Here is a 25,622-nt window from a genome sequence, read left to right as displayed (position 1 = left end):
AATGAGAGATGTGTTTCTATGTCTCTTTTAAGCCTATTTGTGATGCTATTTAATTTCAGATGGGACATTTTCAAACATCTGCATAATTTGTGTGCTGTAATATTGTTTCAGTGGTCTGGAGGTAATCTTTCAGTGGGAAGAGGAGACTTTCTGATAGGTGGAATCAGTGAAGGATTCCTAGGATTCCTACTGGCTGACACACATAAGTATAAGAGGAATCATTCTGGTTATTAGTGGAGAGAAAATATGACAATATTTCCCAGGAGGTTGTAATCAGATTTGAATCTTGTGTGCTAGTGTTCTAAGTGGGTCAGTGGAGCAGAGCTGAGCTCAGCGATCTATAGCCTCATCCATAATTCATCAGAGTCACTCAAACGATATAGACTGAGAAGGGAGTGGCAGGGATGCAGAACATGCCCTCTCTGAGTCTGTCTGCCTGTCTCCTCCAGTCCCTCTCCCTCTCTCTCTCAGAATGAGCAATTTCCCTTTGAAAACAATCCCCGCTCACTCCGAGCAGGAGATATTTTAGAAAAAGGTGCACAGTTGTGTATTTTGACAAAGCAGGTCAAGGAAGTAATTTGGAGACCTAATATTGATAGCCAGCTCAGTCTTAGAGAACACTGTGGATTCAAGACAGCAAGGAATGAATCCAGCAAGAGGACTGTGTCCAAGGAACAGACATGTGGGTCAAGGTTGACCACAACATCCTCACTGACTGACAAAGTATGTGGCAATACTGCAACGGCTGCAAAAACAGCATACATACACGTGCATGCCCAAACTACTGTGGTCTCTCTCCCACTCACACATACACACCAGCCATAAGAGGAAGGACCAGCTGCAGGCCAAAAATAAATACACAAAGGATGACCCATAGTGACTCACTGCTGACATGTACACTTAAATGCACATGACCTCATGCATAGACAACAAACTTTAAAACATTAATTCAGATTACAAATGCTGCCTACAAGCATTATTATAACAGCCAGTTAAAGATGAGTTATTTCCTATTAAAAAATCAATCAGCTTGTATTGTTCCAGGATACACAGGACTGCCAGAGAGGAAAATATGTGTAAAATCAATTTCTCAAGGGGTGGAATATTAGTCTAGATGACTGAAGCCCATGACTTTTTGGCTTGATATATTTTTAATACATTTAAATGTCCTTGAAAGTGAACTTGAACCAGCACTGGTTCAGAAATCTGTCTATTAATAGCAGCAGAGAAGCAGGCAGAGCAGCAGCAGACTCCTTCCTCGTTCAGACCCAGATTAGAAACCTATAAAACTGTCTGAAAGGAGAACACAGCTTCAACCTTGCAGCTTCATCTCCCTCTATCTTTCCCCATGACGTCCATCCTGCTGCTCAGTCAACCCCTGACACACACACACACACACACATAGATACACAGACAGTTATCGTTTAAACATTCCTCTGCTCAATCTCTTTTTTTTCTGAGCCATTCTCTTCCTTTCACATCATCACATCCGCCTTGCTGGTTTCACACACAAACCTGATTGTTGTGCATCAACAACAAAGCTGGTTTGTGTGTTAGTTTGTGTGTGTGGAGTAGCCTAATGTGTGCCCAAGGTTGTGAATGCTAATAACAACCAGCACCGGATAAGGGCGTTGGCCTATATGTATTATCACATATGAATATTCAACAGCCTAATTAAACAGGCTGGGTGTATGCTTCAAAGGGAACACAAACAGTTGGGTGGAGAGTTCAAGCACACACACAAAGACACGCACGCTCATGGTGCACACATATGCACACCCACACACAAAAGACGAGCTTCGAATTCAAGGCAAGATCATTAACAGTCCCTTCTCCTCACTTTAATTGTTCTTCTCTTTGAAGTGGAATACAGGAGTCCCATTAAGGTCAGTTGACTGTCAAACCCAAACTTTTCTTTACTGACACCTCCAAACAGTTCACAACTCTCTTTACACATCATTCAGAGAACTTCATTTAGATATGCATCAGAACAGCAACAGGTAACTTCGGTGTCTTCCCAGCACTAAGATCTAAGCAATAGGGTGCCATTCCAACACGTTTCTGGTACAGCTCTGGCATTTTGAATACATGACAAAAAAGAAAGCTTAATTACGAGAATTGGAACAAACAGTAACACAAAGTCGACGTATATGGAAATCTGTGTAGGTGCCTAATTTTAACTGATTTTGGCTGATGGGATCAGACAATGAACCTGTGAGCATTCAGCTGGGTAAAGCCGCTTCGGCCCTCTTTGAACATCACCCTGTTACCATGGAGATGGGCAACCGGCTCCACTGTCTGAGCACTGGACACAGATGAGAGGGAGAGAGATGAAGAGGGAGTGGGAGCTGAAGAAAGACAGTCTCAAAGACATGAAGAAGGATAAAGCTTGAGGAGGTAAAGGGTGTAAATATACAGAAAGAGAAGAAGAAAAGATGGCCGAAGCTTTGAGGCCGGTGGAGGGAATAACAGGCTGTGGGGTAAAATTTGATTACAGATCCTGGACATAGCTGTATGAGCTCTCTCACAAATGCACAATGGCATGAACACTGATACAAGTGGGTGACAAATTGAAGGAAAAAACAAAATAAGTGAGTCAACAACAAATGAAGATTCTACATACTGATCATGAAGGTCAGTGGATGGTTTGATGAGATGATTTAAATTTTGTGAATCATATACTGATGGCCCTCAAAGACAACGCAGCTGAGCACCTATAATATACATCGGATAGACGTGTTAATGTCCGCTACATTGGTGCATGGTGAAATCTTTCAAATGATCAAAATGGTGATTATAAAATCAGTTGCGAGTGACCGTAGTTAACTATAACAAGTCTAATAAGTCGGATAAATTATGTGTAGACTCACTTGATCGCTTTGTCTCCTTTTCATTTCTCATTGCCTCTCTTTAATTAATGATTGCATATTCAAGAAATGTGTATGATGCTTTGTGTTTGTTGGTGTTCTATTCCTAAATTAAAAAAGAAAATATAACAAACACAACACAAACATGTCCACCAATTTTCAATTTTTAAACCGCGGTAACTAAAGGCCTTTTAACAGTACTCTCCACTAACACAATCTTGGAGGAATGATGTTCATCCCTTCAGTATAGTTTAATTGACTTTGCTAAACTATGCTGATCACTGAAGTTGTTCAGGAGGCTTGTGACCCAACACCTTACATAGATATTTTTTGTTTTTCCTTTAATATTGCTTATGATTGAGCTCTTTCAAGCACTTTAAATTTAATCATGTCCTTTTAATGATTTTAAAGCAAATCATTATTTTATGCTGCAACCTTATATTTAATGCTCTATTCTAGTATTTTATTTCTCTCTCTTTGTATGTCTCTGTACTTTGTTTTTATTATTAGTGTGTGTGTGTGTGTGGGGGGGGGGGGGGGGAGGGGTATGTATGTGTTAAATATATTGGGTTTTACTTTTATTTCTCAAATTCCATGTTTTTATGGGGTTTTTTTTATTTCCAATTTTTTCTATTAAATGTTCGTTTTATGTAAAGCACATTGAGTTGCCATTGTGTATGAAATGCGCTATATATATAAAACTGCCTTGCCTTGCCTTAATATGACACGTATTTGAAGACCAACACACACATATAGTACACACACACACACACACACACACACACACACGCAACATGGCAGGCCAGGATAAAGGGCAAGAACAGGAGAACCATTGTGTTTAATTCACAATCAATACTGCTGTTTGCTTTGCTGATCAATGGCTGTCACCCTGCCACACATACACACCACACATGTTATAGCATACACATGACTACCAAACAAACACACCATTAAAGACTTGGTGGAACAAATGCCCATAGGAGAAAAGCAAGCCAATGCCATATTTACACTTGTCATAAAAAAAGACACAAAGCACTCTATGTTTTTTGTTTTTTTTGTCCAAGATGAAGGGATAGAAGAAGTCAGATCGGTGAGGAAAAGGGAAGGGAAATTGAGTAAAAGGGCAGATAAAAAAGCAATAAAAAAAGAGAAAGGGAAATATTAGAGGGCAAAGAAGAGAGATTGTAACACATTTGAGAAAAACAATTTTTGTAGCAACCACAAGCCACACATCTGCCAATCCCATTTGTGGCTTAACGCTACTTCCTCATCGAGCTCTATCACTGTAATAAGGTCTCAGAGTTGATGTCAACAACTTTGAACTAAAGAGTTACGATGGTGCACTGACAGCAACACACACACACACCACACACGTTGCCTGAAAAAAACTATTTGCCACGGGCTGGTAGTTGGCAAACACAGCACTAGGATGACATCACCTTCAATGTGGATTCAGAGCACATGCTTCATCATCCCCATAGCTCTCTCTCTCTCTCTCTCTCTCTCTCTCTCTCTCTCTCTCTCTCTTCTCTCTCTCTCCTCTCTCTCCTCTCTCTCTCTCTCTCTCCTTCTCTCTCTCTCTCCTCTCTCTCTCTCTCTCTCCTTCTCTCTCTCTCTCTCTCTCTCTCTCTCTCTCTCTCTCTCTCTCTCTCTCTCTCTCTCTCTCTCTACTGAAAGTCAATCGAAACTCAGTTGTTTGATTATACACGAGCTTTGGCTGCGTGCTTCTGAGTCTGTGTTTACTGTGACTAGAGGCCAATATGCTGTAGCAATGCTTTAATAAGACTTGATAGTTATCATATGCATCTGCAGCCTTAGTTGTATGTAAGTAAATATGACACAGCAATACCCCGTGTTTGTCTTTTGCAGCTTTTCAAATAACTCAACGTCACTAAAACAAGTTCCAGGATGAGCAGCGGTGTCCTGCTGCAAAGGGCACAAACGCTTTCATCAACACACAGTCAGTAGTCTGGGGAGGTGAGAGACGATGAGAGTGCAGTGATGAGGATGTTAAACTAGCAGGGACAGAACAAGCCTCGGGGCACCAGGTAATGTTTGGCGCCTCCCCACTGACACTTCTCCTTACTCCTCTCTTACAGGACAGCAGTGGTGGCATTAAAAAAGAGGAATCCCTTATAAGTAAGGGCTTGTCAGATAATGCAAAATTTAATCCTGTTTATTACAAATCCTATTAGTGGCTGTTTATTATAAACACATGGCTCCATCTGATGGTACAAAGCAAATCTCTTACAGCCAAAAATGTGTTTAGACTAAAGAAATAACTAAACTAAATTTATAGAATTTGAGTCCTCAGATGGGCCGATTAATGAAATGGATCTATCTTACATTTTCTTAGTTTTCAGCTCTAATAACTGATACCTGAAATGTGTACAGAATAACCCAGTCCTGAGATTTGTTTTCTTTTTTGTTTTCTTTGTTTTTTTATCGTTTTTTTTTGTCGGTGGCCGAAAAAAAGTTATCTTTACTGTACACGAGGGTAGCCGAAAACTGGTTAAGGAAACATTTACATGTAAAATGTAAAATGTAATGCAATGTGTAAGATACTGAGCTCAAAATAAATAAAATACAAGTTGATAAAACAAAAGCGTTTGATGTCAAACCACATTGGTTAGAGTATTTTCATTTTTAGGCTGTGTTTAAATTTGAGACATTTTGTTTTGTTGTAGTTCAGGATACTGCAGGATAACATAGCATATTATCTCTGACATGGGAATCAAAGTATGGTGAAAGACAATAGAAGACAAAGGATGAACAGTAAGACAGGTGGGCATGTGGAGATATGGCCTGAGGGAAAGAGTTAGGGTCATCCATCCAACCCCCCTACCCTTCCAATATTTCCCAACATCCCACTTTAAAAGGGGACAAGGTTAGTGAACATTTGCAGACAGACCCTGGAGGAGGTTGTTCTCCAAAGACAAACACAGCTTCAGTCTCTCTCACAATCACACACAAAAATCCTACGGTGTGAGAGTACTAGCCTCCAGGCTTGGCTTCTGTTTCATCTCAACTCAGAAGCTAATATCCCACTAGTGCCTACTCCCCTGTTCCTCCCCATCCCCTGTCCTAAACAAATCTTCCATCCTGACACTAAACATTTTGTACCTTCCAGCCCTTCACTTCCTTCATCTGTTTTTAATCCTGCATCCCTCTGAGAAGAGAGAAAGATCAGACTAGACCAGACTCCACCAGTCTGACTGCAGGTCATCCAGTCTGAGTTTGGCATGAACATTTTGATGCTCCCAGGCATACAGTCTAAACATCCACTAGCACCATTATACAGATCTAAACATGAACATGGATGATGTAGTCAATCAATTAATCTGCAGCAAATTGTAATTAATCCCACAGGCTGAGCACTAGCTGCAGAACAGCGGGCTCTTAACAGACCTAATACTGAGTTTTAACATAGCCCCTCTCTTTAACAGCACTGCCATCAGGGAATAGATATTTTAAACTCTTGGACGGTTAGAGAGCAAACTGGCCTGTAATTGCAAATGAGTCATAAATGCTCCCCAATCAGCAATAATCGAATGTAATGTTTGTCCATAATTAAATCCGTTGGTGACTCAAATCGACCTCATAGACTGCTGCTCTTACCACTGTAGCATGAGTTACTGTTTAACAAGAGTTGAGATAAAGTGCAAAGATAGACTGCTCAGTTACTGTATGGATCGAACGACCTAAAAGTTGAATAAATATGTGTATAACCAAAACCCACTTGACAACTGAATCCATTTTTACCATTTTGATTGCTGCCCTGAGCAAAAGCACTAACTAAGCAGCCAAAAAAACACAAACCTGGAACAATTCCAAATAGCTGGAGGAGAGAAAGAAAGATAGACAAAGAGGTAGAAAAAGATATGCAAAAGCATCACAGGAGCATTATTAAACATGATAAAAGACTTTGCTGGAAGCAAAAATGAAAGACAAATGTGTTTTTTAGCCATGAATGGAGGAGCAGCATAGAGATGCTGGTTTTAATAACTAAACAGGCTTGTGTGTTTTAAGCTTACCTTGGAGTACTGTCTACGAAGACTGAAGCGCTGCACCATCCTGACTCAGTGACTGACTGACGGACGAACAGCCGGACCCCCTGCTCTACTCCTCTCCAACTGATATCCCTTCAAAGTACACAACGCCTCACATAGCACATACACACACACACTTACACACACATACTGAAGGAACACACGCTACCCTCCTCTCCAAACAACCATGTGCACACACATTTCTAGTCCATGCTGCTTCGTCTACTATGCAAACACAAGTGAGGAGAGAGAGAGAAAGAGAGAGAGAGAGAGAGAGAGAGAGAGAGAGAGAGAGAGAGAGAGAGAGAGAGAAGAGGAGGAAGAGGGAGATGAAAAAAGGGAGAGGGAGAGCAAGCAGAGATAAACACAGCTCAGTTGTGTTGCGATTTACTCATAGTCACAGTGATCCCCCTGAGCTCTGTCTCCTCCTCTGACAGACACAGTCGCTCACACAAGATGCTCGCACCACATGACTGTCAATAAACGAGTGATTTCCAGGTCACACAGCTCATACAGAGTATATGAAACACACACACAAAAAACAGCCACATATACACCACCTCCACATCCTCTTTTGAAACCCTAAGACAGCACTGATAACAAGAACACATTCACATACACACACAAACACTCAGGCAGTGCTCAGCTCTCACTCATGTAGGACAAGGCAAGGTTGCCTCCTGCTTCCTGTCAGTGAGCCGAAGGGTGGGCAGAGGGGGAGGGGGGGCAGGAGGAGGAGGAACCAGTTTACTGTCTATACGAACTCTCTCCAGGGACAGAGGGAGGGGAACAGGGAGGAAAAGAGGGAAAAAGAGAAAGAAAAGGCTAGGGGAGCACAGGAGGGACATTGTTGAGAAAAAGAAAGAAATATAGAAGAAATAAAAAGTCAAGAAAAAAAGGACATGAATGACACAATGATTTATTTTTACATGTATCACTCTAGAAACCCTCGACCTCAGTTAACAGCAGGATGTCACACACCTCCAAGGTCGACCACGTCGTTACTATGGCAACCTAAGCAAGGGCGTAGTTCTTGGCAGCTTTTTTTCAGGGTTACCACAGCGACTGCTTGGATGACCTAAATGACATTGCTGTGTAGCTGTGAGGGTACGGGGCTGTGATGCTGGATTGAGATAGACAGGTTATCATCTCTGCTGAGAGCGAGCGACAGACCCGGCTCTCAGCCCTGCTCCGACATCCCAGGTGAGGTCGTTCTCACACACAAGTGAAGGATGCTTGACTTTACAAATGAAAAGAGAGGAGGAAGAACCATGTTAAGTTCAACTCACAGATTAAAGCTGTCAACGTGGATGTCAACGACCCCTGGTCTAGACTTGCTTCCCATCACTGGATAAATTTACTCTATCTCTGACACACTGATACGGAGTCCTTGATACAACTGATTTCATCAACCCAAAAATCAGTCCAGTCCACCACCCACATGAGCTCATAATTCAAACACAACCTCCACATGAACCAAGCCCAGTGCTGCTCACAGCAGGTTAACTAATCTGACAGCGACCTCTGGTGGCAGATGAGATAAACTGTAGTCTTGAATACATAAAGTGGTTAAAAAGCATGTTTTGAGGTTGAGATTAAGATCAGACTGTAAAGTGCTGATAGATTTTAACAAAGGAGGCACACTGTATACAATAGCACACCGGCTGGCAAACAAATGTAGTTCAAACAGACATGAATAGATGATTATCGGAGCAGAATAAAAAAGGAAGGATAAACACATTTGATGTTTATTGCATTGTTTACAGTCAGCCTACTGTAGGAAAAAACACTTTTAAGAGTCATTGGCTTTTACCACAGGCTGCTCTGTAGTATATCAGTGTACTGTATGTGCTTATTTCCATCATTATAAAGCTATACTGTCGCCACTGGCATCAGCTTGGATTAATGCCGTTATAAAAAGGCCATAAAAAATACCATAAAAATCAGACAGCAGTGAAGAGTACAGCAGTAAGTGTTTCCACAGCAGCAAGATGAACCTCAGCTTTTGATTGACAGCTCACTGACAAACAAGGCCTGACTCCAGTAAAAGGAGGAAAGAGACAAATCGATGAGCCTGTGCAGTGATAATACAATTCACTGTTTCTGTCACTTACCCTGTCTGTCTCCTCCGTGGACTGGTACCCTGACGACAGCACCACATCGCCGCCAGTGTATCCAGGGGCGGGGCTGCTTGGTGTGGTGTCAGTGGTAGAAGAGGAGCGTGGGCGGCTGGTGTGGTGCTGTGGATCGTGGGTGTGGCGGCGGTGTGGGGCCTGGGGGCTACCTCTCAGGAGAGGATCGCGGTCTCCACTCCCAGATCCCGACCCGGACCCCTTACTGTGCCGACTCTGCAGGCTGGTCCCACGCCTCATCGTGCCCACAGCGGCTGAGCCCTGGCCAGCTGCAGAGGGAACCATAGGAGCAGAGAGGCGGTCAGAGTCAGGACAACAGGACCCTGACACATCCTCAGAGGCAGAGAGTGAGGTGCCACCTGCTGACACTACAGAGGAAGATGAGGAGGAAGATGAAGAGGTGATGGTGGGGCGAGAGTGGGAGAGGCGTTTACGCTGCTGCTGGAACAGCTGTTTTAGTCCCTGGCCAAGAACCCCCATGCTCTCCCTGGCGTTGTGGCTCATCTTACTGAGGGAGGGGTGCTCTGACTGGGACAAGGCCCTCTTCAACCCCGGGCCCTGTGACCCCCCTGCTACTCCTCTAGCTTCAGGACCTGAACTCGGGCCCACCCCCTCTGGCACCCTGTGACTCTTGTTCCCCTGCTGCATTTGCCTCTGCTGACCTCTCATGAATATCAGCCTGATATGACTTCACTCTCTATCTGTCAAACATGCAGAGGTTGGAAACAGATGGATGAAGGAGAGACTAGAATACAGCGGAGTATAGTAGAGAACAGTGGAAGTGGAGATGGGACTGTCTGATGGAGGGTTGGATCGGCTCAGTGGTGGTCAGAGGGATGGGTCCAAAAAGGGAGCATGCATCTTTGATTCAGGAACAAGTAGCCATGCTGGTCTAGCACAGAGAGAGAGGAGATGGGTTATGAGAGGCCTAGATCCAGTGAGAATGCAATTACTCATTTTCACCTTCATTTGTAATCATTTGCATCTTTGAAATTACATTTAAATGGCAGAACGTGTGAATGCACAGTAATAACACCAGAGTTTTAAAGTTTGTCAGCAGACAGCATTCATGTACCAATATGTAGAATCGACTTTGCAACTGTGATTTAAAAATAATCAAGGATGAAAACATTATTTTTGCTTGAAGGTGCTATTTGTGACAGCTGTGACAGTCTTCTGAATGATTCAACATTCAAATGAGCCAATGTTTCAAGAGCAATTACAAGTAATAAAAAAACAAAAACAAGGTGGATGCAGGTAGACTAGCAAGATATATCACAAAGTGAAGCGTAAATTAATTCAAAAGTAAGCAAGGACATGCAAGCTAATAAAAAGAACTGCCTGGAGAGGGATGGGGTCTGAAAGGCAAAAGAGGCAGGTGGTTTAACGGAAAGAGAAACAGACTCACATCAGAAGGAAAAAAACAAAAAAACCTACCATCAGCCCAACTGGCAGCCTAGTATGACTCAGTCTTCTGGATTACCTGAGAGAGAGGTGGATAGGTGGAGGGAGACCAAAGAAAGAAAAACAGAGAATCATTTTTAAGATTTAAAATTGATTTTTCTTTCCATGCACTCACTAACCTCAAGACATCAGACATCTCTTTCTGCCTGCAATCAATAATCACTTTCACTGTGAGCTGTGAACAAGCCGGGCATACTGAACAGGACATGTGCGACACTGTGTGACACAGCTTAGTTTGTGTGTTTGTGTGCCTTCAGGAGCTCATTTAGTATCCCCAAAGGCATCCCTTCCTTATCCTGTGGCAGTAACAAGAGACAAGGGTTTCCGCACTAGAAACAACCAACAGCACAGTGTCACAAACACAGCGCTCAGTGCATGATCGCCTTCTGCAGCCTTGCACACTGCCAAGCTGCATCTCCGTCAGTGACAAAACCAATAGAGTAGATTCCCGATAAAATACAAGCTGTCTTCCTTGAGAAGAAACCTTATTGGTGGAACAGTGATCACCTCACAGATAGAGCCACAGACAGGCAGTCGGGTCCGCCCAACCCTGCCTGCAGCATCAATAACTGCTCCCATTGAGGGCAACAAAACAAGCGAGCCAGGAACATTTAGAGCCCTGGGGAGGGACATTTACAAACTATATGCCTTTCAGCTGTTGCGCTGTCAGGTCACGAAGAATAACACAAAGTTGGACAGACTGCTGCAAGAACGTAATCTATGCAAATGAAGATATGACAGGCTTGATTCATGTTGCTGTAAGCATCGTCAGCTGTTCAGTTATATATTGGGTACAGAGATAGATGAGGAATGAGCATGATGCTAATTGCAGGTAGCAAACACACTCGCCACACTGTCACTATGGAGCATTCATGCACATAAACACATTAACAGCAGGTTTTACTTTCTCCACCAGCTGATCTTCACTCTGCTCCTCTCTAATCTTTTCAGTCCAATAGGCAGATTCAGGGCAGTTAATAGTGATGAGTTTAATGAAGGGTCTGTGTGTTAATAAGCAATGCCAAACAGTTAAAATGTAATTGTTGCCTGCCAGAGAGTGAGAGAGAGCAGGTGTTGAATAGGTTCACTGTAGTCACCTGCTAGCAGGCTGCTGCTGCCTGTAGCTGTTAATATATTGTGCTGTGAAGCGTTAAGCAGTGCCTTTCATACTCATTATAAACATACCTCCAACTTGGTATTTTTACTGATTACAGATAAGCGAGCTATTAAACTGTAATGCAAACTTCTGTTGCACTCAACTTACTCAAATAATGAAGTTACTCAGTCAACTAGATAAATATTATTTGAAGGTACAATATGTTCATTGTGATGCAAAAATGAATTTAATTGTTTAACATGACTGTTTCTGAATTGATCTGATCAAATTTTCCGTTTTTTTGAGGTCTCTTTAAGGGATTGATTTAGTATTGCACTTCTATAAAGTTGAGCCACTTGGCAAGTAACAATTTTATGAAACAATGGTTAATATTTGAAGCAGAGGCCAAGAATTTTAAACCATGATGAGTCAAGCTGAAACACTAGACATCCTACACTTCCCATCATGTAGTTTAATGGCTACTTTTATTTGATCCTCCCCAACTGGTCCCTCAGAGGTTTGTAACATATGTTTTCTGTTATGAATTTGCTGTATCCAGGACCAGTGCAAGAACATCTATATAACAGTATTATTCCATATTACAGTCTTTGAAATATTATATTAAGACTGTAGAAAGCTCCTCCACAGACACAGTAAACTTGTGTAAAATCAGTGCAATCTCACCAGCACAATCCTTTTTTTATCATTGTGTATTTTTTTATGTGATAGTCTTTTATACCGGTCAAAATAAAAAAACTCTTACTCAAAGATGTTTCCATATAATTTCATATAATAATCATGACATGAACTTCCGTGACCTAGCTCTTCAATTAATCAGCTCCTCATACAAAGCGAACAGTCATGGACGCATATGTAACATACTTAAGTTTGAATGCATACCAGATTATTCACGCATCCTCACACTGAAGCATCTAGAAAGTGTTATTTTCTGGCAGTTACAGTTCTGTGTGGTTGATTAGAAAGGAGTGCTGTGCTGATGTTTCAGAGCGAATGAGTGGCGTGGAGGGGTAAACCTAAGTTAATCCTGTCCTGAAGCTGAACCTGAAGCCCTGTCCCGACCCCAGTTCACATCCCTCCCTCTGTATCTCTAAATCCCCTCCTTCATCCCCAGGCTGATCCCAATGCTGGATTGGATGTTTTCTTGATTGCCCACAGCTTTATATTCAAACTAAATCCTCTTTCAGGAGCCTTTACAGGAGAAAGCTTTATTGTCCGACTTGATGTGTGTATATTTGTGTATGTGTGACAGGTTCAACTTGAGCCAGGCTTTTCGTTCCACCTTGATGAAGTGATGACGCAAAAGAACAAGCACCAGATGAATATCCAAATGACGACTGTCCTGTTCTGACCCAAATGAAGCATTGTACTATTTTGACAATGAACAGACTACTACAAAATAATGCATACCTCGTAGATTATCTAGCAATGAAAGAAAACATTTGTAATAGCTTGTAAAAACTTCTGCAGCTGGATCTGATTAAAAGGGAAGCAAAATGATCCTATCAGAAAAAAATTCTCTTCATTTGCTCCTCAGATCAACCATAAAAAACATGCTAGTGGGTTGGATGTATTTTGCTCTATGTAAACCCTGTCCACCACAGAAACAAATCACTGATTATCAGTGTTGAACAGGTGTCAGTGACAGCTGGGGTCAGCAGCCTCAGTGAGTCAGCATGTTTCTCAGAAATATCACAATACTGTCAAAGGTGAATGACAAACGACCATATGGACAATGGCCTCTCTGGAACCGCGTCACCCTTACTCATAGCTTCGTAGAAATAAACAAACATACACACATATACACACACACACACATATACATACATACACACTCACACACCCACACCCACACACACACACACACGTCCTTGTCCCTAACTCTGTAGCTCATTCCATTCAGCTGAGCTGCCAGTCGTCCAGTCCTGCCGTCATTGTCTTTGGCCAGCCATACTGGAGAGACGGTGAAAGCACAGCAGAGCTTTGGCACGACCGGACTGGGGAAAAAAAACAGATCCCACTGACAAGTCATGATTTCACAGGCAGTAAAACGCATAACGATGCATGCTTAATTAATCTAAGATGAATCGTGATAAATACTTAACAACAATCATGTGGTTTCTTAAACTTTCTTTGCTAAATTTAAACAATCTCTGCCGAGTACAAGACACAAGTATTACAGCTCCCAGTAAACATTCACTTTAGCTCTCTGATAGAAAACAGGGGCAGCCTTGTTCTGCCACGAAGGTCAAATTGACGAAGATGTGGCACTGAAGTGTTATAATCACGTCCATTATCATTATTGAATGAAGAGGACTATCAAATGTGATTATTTAAAAGGAAATTAAGCCCCAGACTTATAATGATAAGGGTGTCAGCTCAAGTAGCTAAGTGATAAAGCCGACAATCTGCAATTTAGCAGATTGTAAGATAAATTATGTATCAGCACTGCGCAATGTATTAAGTCTTTGCATGCAAATTTTGCCATAGAGCCAATACCAAACCAAATATCTACATGATTATATTTAAATTCTACTTAATTTTAGTCATAACATGAAAAGTTTCAAACTGGGCACGACCAACACAAAGTGGAGGTCAATCTGTCCAATGGACTTTGATACTGAAGCAGCCATGTTGTTGTTCATTGCTGAACATACATTCGGTTAATTTCAAAATATGGCCACAGCTTAAACAAGCCCATGCAGTGTTCGAGAAGAGTCTGAGAGCTGGTGTGGAATAGACCGCTCTTTGTTCCCTCGGAGCCACACACAGGCCCATCGCTGCTCTTTGTGCTGTGCCTCTTTCACTGACAGACACACATCAATAAGAGGGGAATTAGGCCAGAGAGTTCTGGCAGTGATGTCTGTGTGTGAGCGCATGCACAAACGTGTGTGTGTGTGTGCATACGTGTGTGTGTGTGTGTGTGTGTGTGTGTGTGTGTGTGTGTGTGTGTGTGTGTATGTGTATGTGCGTGTGTATGTGCGCGTGTGTGTACATCAGACAGAAGCAGAAAAGGATAGAGAAAGAGAGAGATAGCAGGAATTATATTGTGTGGAAATGTGTACTAACATATGTGTGTCTGTGTGTGTGTGTTGTCTTTGACCGATGGAAACTGGACCATATCTCATTCAGCAGCTGCAATAATGACAGCATAGGCAGGAAACAGGAACAATCGTTATTGTATTTGTGTGTGTGTGTGTCAGTGGGGCTGGGAGGCAGATAATAGCAGAGTTGTGTCAGTTCTGACAGTGTCTGACAGGAGATGACTTCAGCACACTGCGAAAAGTGTGATAAGAGATGCAACTATTTGTATCAAACATGGAGAATGAGTTAGTGAGAGAGGAGAGACAGAGGGTTACAGATGGGGTGAGAAAGGCTAGAGTGGATCAAAGGTACCCGGCGTGTTTCGCCTGGCCGTGTCAGGTTCAGCTCGGGCCCTCAGCACTGAGTGTGTCTGAATGAGGAGGTGAATGGCAGGTAGTTCCCTGACAGAGGCAGGCAAAACGCCCTATTGTGCAAGATGAAACCCACAGGGAAGTCCCACTGCCAAAGTTCTGCTCAGCTTTTCAGGGAAAGGACCAACCAGAAGACACACATTCATTTACACCTACACAAAAGACACTTAAAAAATGTTGTGTTAGCTTTAAAAACACCACTTACTGCTTGTACAGCGGCCACAAACATCTGGTGTGTGTGTGTATGAAACTGACCTATAAACACTCTTCCAAAATATTTTAAATCTTGAAAACTAGGTTGAATATATAAAGAAAAAACATTCAAATATGGATGTGGAAGTCTGCCTAACCCAATATTTCTGATTCCATTTTAGCTCTTATGAAACAGGAACCTTATCTTCTATCACCACCCCAACACAAACTGCTGTACATGAAATGTATTCATATACTTACACACACACTCACACTAAGGGAACAACAGGTGGTATATTGAGTGTGAAGCTAGTCTGAGTTATCAAGGACTGCCTAACAGAGACTGGGAGGTGGGAAGCTGCAAAGACAAGGTAACAAACATATTATATTATATTATTTAAATTTCATCTCCACAGAAGAGACTGTGGCTGCGCAGAGCCGTGGATATCACATGTATGTCATGTGCATTCTCGTCTGTTTATAGACTGTACAGAGGTGTCCAGCAGCGAGCAAATGCACAGCAGGGCAATGATGTGAAACATAATTGATGACTGGCTGTGAGTCATCAGGCTGCATGTTAAACATTATGCTGGAAAGAGCTGTGCGTTTACTGGGGAAGCTTTGTTTAAAGCTTCATTCTGCATCTGTGCTCAACACCACAGTAAGTGTCCTGATGAATAATTCATCCTGTGCACAGACCTGACGCTGCTCCATGTTGAGTAAAACTAGAGCAGCACTCAGTGCAGACCTAATGTGTCTGACCCAATGAAGACTGATGGTGTTAAGACCTAATTCTCTTGCTATTTAAGATTTTTTTAAAAGGGGTTTTCCAGTGGACAAGAGAAGAAATTAGAAGAGCACGCACTGCATGTCAAGCTCTGGAAAGTGGCTTCATTTACTAACCTGACAGGTGTTTAACGGTGGCCATGCCTCCAACTTGGCCAGCATAGCTCATATTCCACTAGTTCTGGCAGGGCATCGTCAACTGTCAACAGGCTGGAAACCACCTACACACCAGCTGAAATCTCATACCAGAGATTGTGTTAAAGGCGCACAGCAATAAGGGATGGGGACAGGGAACGCGTGTCAGGGTAAAAGCACAGTGTGTGTGACCAAAGAGTGCAACCTGCCAGGTCAGGCCACAGGGCATCTGGCTCTTTGTGCTTCCAGAAAGTGAGAACAACTTTAGGCAGTCAGATATAAATCATCTTCATCGTCATCTATTTAAATAACTTGAAGCTCAGGTAATCAGACACCGGGTTAGTGCCGCTCAACACATCAAAGATCTGGTGTTGGGCTCAACATATAGGCCGGTCACCAATATCAAGGGAAGATTTAAATTTAAATGGGATATTCCTGACCTCCAAACCTAAATGTCTACTCTTCATAAGTCACTTCAAAAATACACAGCAGAAGATAGAAACTGAAGCAAAGTGATGATGTTAAAACGATGCAGGTCTGTGCAAAGAGCAATGTCCATATATACTGTAAGATCATACTGGTCCTAACACCTCAGTGAACCTGATATAGACACCCAGGAATGACCTGCTGGGATGAATATAAGCTGGACTACTGTAATTCTCTTTTTACCTGCCTACCTGATCTTAATAAATCTGGATCGTTTACAAACCATCCAAAATGCAGCAAATGGTCACACAATACGCCTACTTTAACCTCATTGACTCACCATTTACCATACATTGACTTCCTGTTAATTTTCGATTTCACTTTAAATTCTTGGTGCTCACGTACAATATAGAGCCCTACACTGCCAGGCTCCACATTATATCGTGGATCTTTGGCACACAGTGAGCCAGACACGTTTTAAGACTCGAGGTGATTCTCTTGCATTGTAGTTGGCAGCACCTAAGCTTTGGAATAGTCTCCCTAAAAGTCTGATGTGTCTGGACTCTGTTGAAACTTTTATAAAGCAGTAAAAACCCATCTGTTCTGACAGACATTTAAATAGCATGTGGTATTTTATGTTTTAACTTGCGTTTTATGTGTGTTTTTTCTCCTGCGTGTTTCATTTATTGCTTATCTTTCATTTATTTATTGTTTTTTTTTGTGTGTGTGTGCCTGTGAAGCACTTTGCGGACAGAGTCTGTGAATGGTGCCATATAAATAAACTTTACTTACTTACTCACGAGTATCTTAAATATTTACATTTCATCACATTACGTTCTATCATTTCATGGTAGTGATTTTAATACTAAAACATGGACAGTTTTAAAGTGCAAGCTCTTGCCGTGTGACCCCTTCTTCTTTCTGCCTCTGTCCTCAGACAGGAAGGGATCAGAGGGAAGCAGGCAGCTCGTTGCCACTAGAAACCACAGCCTTTATAAAGGAATTTCACCTTCACTCTGGTAGTGTGGGAGTCAGTCATACTGGAGTCTATAAACCCAGTCTGTATACAGCTACAGTATACTGTAGGCCAAACCGGTCTCACGGCAGTTTGTGAAATTTAATCTATAGGATTTGTGTACATGGACACCAGTTTTCCTTTTTTTCGAAAGACCGGTGTGCAGACCAGAGGAAGTATTTTCCTCACTGTCACAATGTTAAGATTTTCTTTTAATGATACATATGATGACTTTTCTAAACACAAAAACCCCAAAGTGTCTTTTATAACTCAGCAAAACAGCAGGTTAATATTAAGGCCATCAGTTTTCATCCTTTCTCCTTCGATTCTGACAAATAAAGTTTTTTTTGTCAGTTTTCAATTGCAGAGGCAGCTGCATTACCTTTGAGCCTCATCGACCATTACTATGAAGACGAAGACAGTCCGCTTTGCATTATGCTACAAAACTTTCTTTTACTATCTTATCTGCTGTTTACTTTTAATTACTGAATTTATTCCAAATTGAGGAAGATTACTGTGTGCATCTGGTTCACTGAGTCACACCCGATTCTCACACACAAATGTTGGAATGCTTTACTGATGTGGATGATCTTGTATTAAATATCCTCAGACACATATTCTTGAAAAAATAAAATTAGTAACTCCACATTTTACAATCACAGGCAGCTGAACGGCTGCAGTTTGAAATGAAATGAAGCCCACCGATGGCGGACAACCCAGAACAATAGCTGAATGTCTATGGTGTTGATGGTGGACTCAATGGCATTGACTCCACCATCAACACACTCTTTTCTGTAGCCTACCGTTATCAATATCTGACAAAAAAACTTTATTTCTCAGAATCCAAAGGAGAAATAATTTAATCAGATGCTCTTACCGTTATCCTGGTGCACTGTTGAATTATAAAGGACGCTTTCATGTTTTTGTGTTGAGAAATGTTAAAGATATCCTTAAAACAAAATCTTAACAGTGATCAAAATACTTCCGGGCAGCGGGTCCTCTGGTCCACCCACCAGACTGATACAGACTAATAAGATTAAAATAAAGAAAAAAAAACAAGAATAAAATCTTGTGGTTAAATATTGAGTGATGTAGCAGTTATAGTTAAAAGAACCGAATAACAAATGAGAAAAACAAAAAAAGGGTCCCAAATGACAGAAGAAAAACCCAAACTTGGATATTCTAATTGATATACATCACTTTAAAAGGCTTACTGAGTGTCACCAAAAAATGTACACAAATCTATAATTAGACTGGTTTATACAGGCAGCATAGTGCAACCAATTTGTCCACTTATATGTGTTTTTGTTTTAAGAGTCTCTGATTGCAGCAAAGATAAAGAATAATTTCAGTCTGTGGCATTTAAGTGTGACATTTCTGCTACCCTGTGGGCAAACCCTGCTGAAAGAGGAAGAAGGTGACAGAGAAGGGGAAAAAGAGTGTTTCCTCTCTGAGATACAATACTTCCTCTTTAACCACGGCTGGACCTTTGGATGAGAGAACGGAGCCAAATCTTTGTCTGAGTGATGCTGAGATGTTTTTTAGACTCTACTGAGCTGAAAAAGGATGATCTGAATCCTTTACTTAAGTATATTATTTGCTTGGAGGGGGAAAAGGACAAATAAATTAAATCTGGAATGTATAATCACACAAATGAAAACTGCTTCACAAAACACCAGATAACAGAGATGATGTTGAGCTGGTTCACCTCAGTGATATTGGTATGATATAATTATACATTTTTAAAATGTCAGTACATTTCTTCATACAAATGGATATAATGGCGATTTAAAGGGATACTCCAACAATTTTACAATTACACTTTTCTGACATCATCAGATGGCTTGTGTTCGACCAGAGGCTCAGCTACTTCTCACATTTAAGAACGTTTGATTGGGGGGGGGGGGGTTTTTACACAAAATAAAGTAAGATTTGTTAAAGATTCTTAAATTTACATCCACTCATTTCTCTCTGATTGAAAAGGAAGAATCATAAGTTTAACAGCTGGACGCAAGATGTCTCTTACGTCATTGAAAAGTCCACTCTCAGCGTTTGTGCGCTGGAAGATTCCACATCACACTGGTATAAGATGTATGCTGGACTTCGATGTGATGTCACAAATTATGCTCGAAGCTACACGTGTTAAACTGAGATTTAAGGTGAGGTCAGAGAAACTGTGCCCTTCAGCTTTATGAATGTGAAAACAGTCTTCTAGTGTCAAACTCAGTTGTTACAAACACAATTGTTACTCAATGACTAACAATTGCAGCTTTAGTGATTTTACATTAAGCTCCAAAAACACCGGATCCTACACCTCCCATAATGTGACTAACTAAACAGTGTCAATAATTAGACCCTCACACCCTTAGCTAGCAGCACAGACTTTCTGCTACCGATTTGCGGTCTCCAAACTCAAGCTGACATGGACTGATGACCTCAACAGACAATATTTTCATACCAAGCTCCACCAGAGCCACATCAAACATCAAACAGACTGGGTGGAGTACCCCTTTAACGTAATCTTGATTTCTAGAAGGTTTCCCTCCCCCTCTTTTTCTACCCCAAATGGCCAGTTCTGCTGTTCTGTGGTCCACTTCACTGGTAACTGAGGTGAGAATGTGTCAATAAAATCTGTCCATCCATCACTCAAACGATATTTGCTGTGTTTCCAGACACAGATGGGTCATTTTATATATTTGTATCATGACATTAAGTCAGCGAACTCACTAACTACAGATATGGGTATGTGTCTCCTCTCTGGTCAAGATGCCCTCACCAGTCCGAAGGAATCAGTAGTGGGGAAACATAGACTCCCTCACCAGCCTCCCACTGGCACACACTGCCAATTACTTGTATCTTGGTTGGAACGCACAACCAAGCACAAAGTACCACTGAACCCAGATCTTTGTGTTCTCTGCAGTACACAACAAATCCTGTTTTCATCTGCAGCAGTGAGGAGCAACAAAGGCATTACTTACTGAACAGAGCAATGAGCAGTTTAGAGGCCGATTTATGGCTGATTTACCTAGACTGCATGTCTCTGGACTATGGAAAGTAATTAGAGAACTCGGAGTAAGTGTTACTTAATCAAACAGACTCTGACTTAATTAAACAATTAAATGTATTTATGTGACAGTTTCACGCTGGTATTACAAACAAATATCAGTGAAAGCAATGCTTTGACTGTATTACCAGCATGCAGAACAACAATCAATTATAACATGAAGTTAGTCCACTTAATGATTTCACTGTAATCAATAAGACCCAACACAAAATTTTACATAAATTAGATTATTAGATAAATATACTCTCACCCAATGACAGCTGAGATTAACAGTAAATCTGCCAACTTCATGACTACATTATTGACAAACAGCGTTCTGTTTTTTCACCATTAAACATCTAAAGTCTTTACAATAGCAGCTTCTACCACTATGGTAAAACATTATAAAACCATCATATGTATAACTTTTAAATTCTCTTTCTAATCCAGTGTATGCAGCTCTGTTGAAAGAAATGCTGTCTCCATGTACAAACAGCCAAATAATCAGCCGGGCGAGCATACAGAAAGATGTGTTAATCTTGTGATCTGAAAAAATAAGCACATCTTCACCACATCTGAAGCTGAAGTGCTGCGTGAAGCTGAGCACAAATCAGAGGAGGAGGACTCTCCCCATCTTTACAAACCACTAACATCTATTCAGTAAGCAATACACACTGAAACATGCATACCTACATGTATGCAAACACGTTACCTTCATACAAAGACTCAATTCTAGGCTTAGCTGCCAAAAGGGAAGGCACTACACGAGTTTAGCGTGAACAGGAGGAGGAGGAGGAGGAGGAGGAGGAGGAGGAGGAGGAGGAGGAGGAGGGCAGCGTCATCGTGGTGGTCTGACCATCGGAGTGAGACAAGAATGGCTGCGTTAGCAATGCCCTGAAGGGGCAGTCAAGCTCTCAGCCACTTAGCAGAGTATGCCAGACAGATACTGCGATACAGTAGTTATCACACCGGACACTTCCAATCCTCTATATATGCATCTGCTATCCATGCAGTGCAGTGACAAAACCATCAGGATATAAACATGATCAGAATATAAAGATGGGAGCAGTTATGTGAGTGGATGAGTAAAGAAAGTGGATGAAAACAAACCTTCAGTCCATAATCAGGATGCTGGAAAGGCTTTCCTTCATGGCAGAGGAGATGACAGCCTGCTAACATCAGGCCCGCAGGTCTTCAACAATAGAAGAGAAAAAAAAAAGTGAGATGGAAAATGTAATCCTTTAAATGCTTCCTTGGCACATTGTACTCTCTGCCTGTGTGTGTGTGTGTGTGTGTGTGTGTGAGAGAGAGAGAGAGAGAGAGAGAGAGAGAGAGAGAGAGAGAGAGAGAGAGAGAGAGAGAGAGTGCAGCATGTCTCTGTCTGTCTCCCAGACACTGATAATAATAGGCTGCAGAAAAAAATTACATCAACAGAGGAAAAAATACTAAGCATCAGATGAAATGAGGTTGAAATGAGGATGTCCGTGCTTTCCAGGCCATGAAATGTCTTTAGCCCATCAGATTGCATTAGCAGACTGAGACTAAAATAAACCCTGCTGAGGGGTTTATTAAAACTTGTGTAGGTTGCAAGCTACTGGTAGGGTTCTGGCCAAAAACAATAACAAGCATACAGGCAATTAAATTAATTAAGTGGAAATAAATCCCTGTAGCCTAAAATACTTTTAGTTTGATCCAGTGAAGATAATGAGCGAGCAAATCATAAAGCTAGAAGAGTCATATTTATTTAGTTCATATTTACAAAGTTTACTCGTCTTTTTGCTGTTTATTTGAAACCAAATAGAACACCAGATAACTCTTTTAGACATATACCTGCGCTTTTGTACAAAATGTTCATGAAATGTTAATGAAGTCATGCAAAACATCCGCCAGTGAATGATACAGATGACATCACATGAGATGACATATAGAGCCCGTCCAAAATGTCCCTAACACATAACCTACTTCACTTCACGCTCCTACAGAAGTGAAGTAATTTTAGGAGACGAGGAGCCTCTGTATTTGTTGCGGACTCACATTAAAAAAATAGTTGTAAATATTGCTTCAGTAGCAGTCAGTGTTATTACCAGTCACAGCGGTGTGTTAACGGACTCAGGTTGACAGTCCCGTTACCACACCGCACATACGATGAAATATGAACATCGACATTATCTAACAGCTCTTTATGAAGGCATACAGACACGGCACGCATCACGCACACGCACAATGTTGTGGTAAATCCACACATACACACAAAAAAGCTCAACTAAAAACACATTTCACACTTACTTACACAGGGTGATAGCAAACTGTTGGAGCTGACACAGACGTCCAGTGAACGGCTCCCCTCTCCTCCGTGAGCCGTCCACTCCACGCTACGCCCTCCCGCCCCGCTCCTGACGTCAAGGCGTACGACGCAACCCGAGGGAAGGATCAAAGATTGTGTATTAATAAGAGGTTTCACACGTCCGTTTGAATAGCAATACAATCATTTCAGTGGCTTCTAACCACGCATGTGAGGTAAGCTAAGCTAAATTAAAAATGTGTGCTAAATAAAGCTAAATCACACTTAGTGTATAATTATATAGCTATTAATTCACATATTATTATTTCAGGTACACTACTACTTCAGTTTGTGCAATATGGGGTTTTTCCACTTTAAATCTGTGCAATAACAATATCAAACTCAGGAATATTATCACTCAACACCAATATTACTCTTTTACATAATGTTACTATTACTATTATTGTATTTATTTATTTTTTTACTACTAATGTTTGTATTGATTTTACGTTGTCTATTCTTTTTATTGACGCTCTTCTGCTTTTACTGTCCACTTTGCTGCTGCAATAATGTACATTTCCCCATCGTGGGCCTAATAAAGGAATATCTTATCTTATTTTCTATAAAATGTTTATCTGCAACATAGATTTGTCCAGTTGGCTGCGCTACAAAAAACAAAAAAAAGAGGTCAGGAACGCATCTGTTAAATTAAAATCTATGTTTATTGAGGATAATTGACTGTTTTCAATTCAGACCTTAAATTGATGTTACCCAAGTTCATCATTTAGAGCTATGCACATCATAATATCACAAATGGCACGAGAAAGTCTATGTTGTACAGATTGTAAAGCAATGTGTGATTTTGGACCATGTCAACAACTTTATTTTTGAGAAACGTACCATGCTGCTGCAAGCCCTTTACAGTCAGTACAATTAGATTTATAATGGACAAATCTAATTGGCAAAATCCTGGAATCTTTTAGTAGATTAAATCATGTCATTGTACAGTAGCACAGCAAATAAGCCAAGTAACAGTTGAAAATAAAGCATGTGAGAGGAGAAAGTGCCATTGTGACTTGAGAAAAACAAGTGTAGAAAAAAAGGGTAAGGGAAATACCAGTAAATAAACCAATGTATACATTTCAGTGAATGGGGTGAACTTTATTAGACTTATTAACTTTTAAAACATGATAATAATGTTACCGAAATGATACAATTGAATTATGTATGATAACTAATATTTTGGCATGAGTATGGTATGGAAATAGGATTTTCAATAGGCAGTGACTATCTTATACCTTGTTTGTAAAAAGTATCTTCTCCAGGTCAAAGTAAGGTTGAGTTGAAGGCAACTGGACTATTACATACTTGAAAGTAACTTTAAGTACTCAATTCAATCCCCTTTGAATCTCTGATACCTTACAGATTTTGTACTGAAAGGAGGAAAGGCACAGTATGTTCTATTCAGTCTTTTTGGCCTTTGAAATGGGATAACAAAGGGACTTATGAGATGCCTTCTGTTAGGCTGTATTGACTTTATTACTCTTGGCAAATACAGATTTTGATGAATGCCATTAATAAGCTTGACTCAGAGCAAAAATTTGTTTTTGTTTAATAGTCAGACATAATGTCATGGCTGATGTAATTTTCATTTTTGAAAATAAGATTATTAATGCCTAAACAATAGTCTCTCTGGATTGGATTTAATACAGTGTTGTGGTTAATTTGTCAGTGAGATTGTGCCATGCATGGTCATCCGTGATGAAAATAATGAATAAGATCGTGAGTGGAATAAACACACATTTAAACATTGTAATATTTGACTAAATTCAGTGAGCTTTCTTAAAATTGGTCTACAAGAGTGAAACCATTCTCTTCAGCTAGATATTTCTGTTGTGTCTACAGAGGAGCATAAAAAAATACAGATGATATGATTATATAACCAAACCTGCTGCTGTCTGAGTATAGTAACACAAACATTTTAGTGACACATTGGTTTATCTCATCCAAAAGTCATGTATTATTCTCCCTTTTATTTTCATATGGAACACTCTGGTTATCAAATCCTATGTATACTTCTTCATTGATTCATATTATTAAAGTCTTCAGCTATAGACTGATTGTCTGGGAAAGAGAAAGATGAAGTAGAGTAGCTTTAATGAACAACTTTGACAGAATGGTTAAATGAAAAGAAGTGAAACAAGTAATTTGGCGAAGCTGAAAGATAATCTATTGTAAGAAATAGCACAGAGGATGTCCACCCTAACAATTATCTTCCAAAGACCTCTCTAACCATTCACACATCTCTTCTTCAGTATACTTCTCAGACAGTGGTCAGTAGGTCTCTTTAGTCAGGGATCTATATAAACTGAATGCGAGCAGATTGACGCTTGAAACCTGACAAATGAAATGTCATCATGTCTTATTTCAGAGAGCCAGCGATTCCACATCAATCCTATTTTAACACAACGTCAGTCTTTCGGTTCTCTCACCCGCTCAGTGGATAGCATGATGTGCTGGTAGAAGCGTTTCATTTCTGGATAATATGTGCAAGGCCCCTCTTATGCTTTGGTAGCTATGGCAACATAAAATGTACCTACAATATCAATGCTGAGAATCATTATTTTCATTGGTGCCTTTGTGACTTAAGGCCTAATAGATGT

The 25,622-nt window shown here is 40.8% G+C and overlaps 1 protein-coding gene across 6 annotated transcripts in view; it reads right to left on the bottom strand.

Moving 5' to 3' along the window:
• tmcc1a (transmembrane and coiled-coil domain family 1a) overlaps positions 1 to 23,020 on the bottom strand; it is a 44,140-nt gene extending 21,120 nt beyond the window's left edge. Inside the window, exons 1-4 of one of the 6 annotated variants that reach the window (XM_062426876.1) lie at positions 22,965 to 23,020; positions 21,789 to 21,870; positions 10,486 to 10,531; positions 9,031 to 9,317 (exon numbers count right to left, since the gene is read on the bottom strand). In XM_062426876.1, coding sequence (XP_062282860.1) covers positions 9,031 to 9,288 — 258 coding nt within the window. In that variant the 5' untranslated portion in view covers positions 9,289 to 9,317; positions 10,486 to 10,531; positions 21,789 to 21,870; positions 22,965 to 23,020. Of the gene's footprint in view, positions 1 to 6,901; positions 8,534 to 9,030; positions 9,734 to 10,485; positions 10,532 to 21,788; positions 21,871 to 22,964 lie in introns of those variants that run through there. The other 5 variants (XM_062426877.1, XM_062426881.1, XM_062426882.1 and 2 more) reach the window with 5 other exon arrangements.
• Between the last annotated feature and the right edge of the window lie 2,602 nt (positions 23,021 to 25,622).

This window comes from Scomber scombrus, chromosome 10 (assembly GCF_963691925.1).
Source record: "Scomber scombrus chromosome 10, fScoSco1.1, whole genome shotgun sequence".
Lineage (NCBI taxonomy): Eukaryota > Metazoa > Chordata > Actinopteri > Scombriformes > Scombridae > Scomber > Scomber scombrus.
The sequence above is the reverse complement of the archived record's forward strand: the minus strand, read 5'-3'. Positions and strand labels throughout refer to the sequence as shown.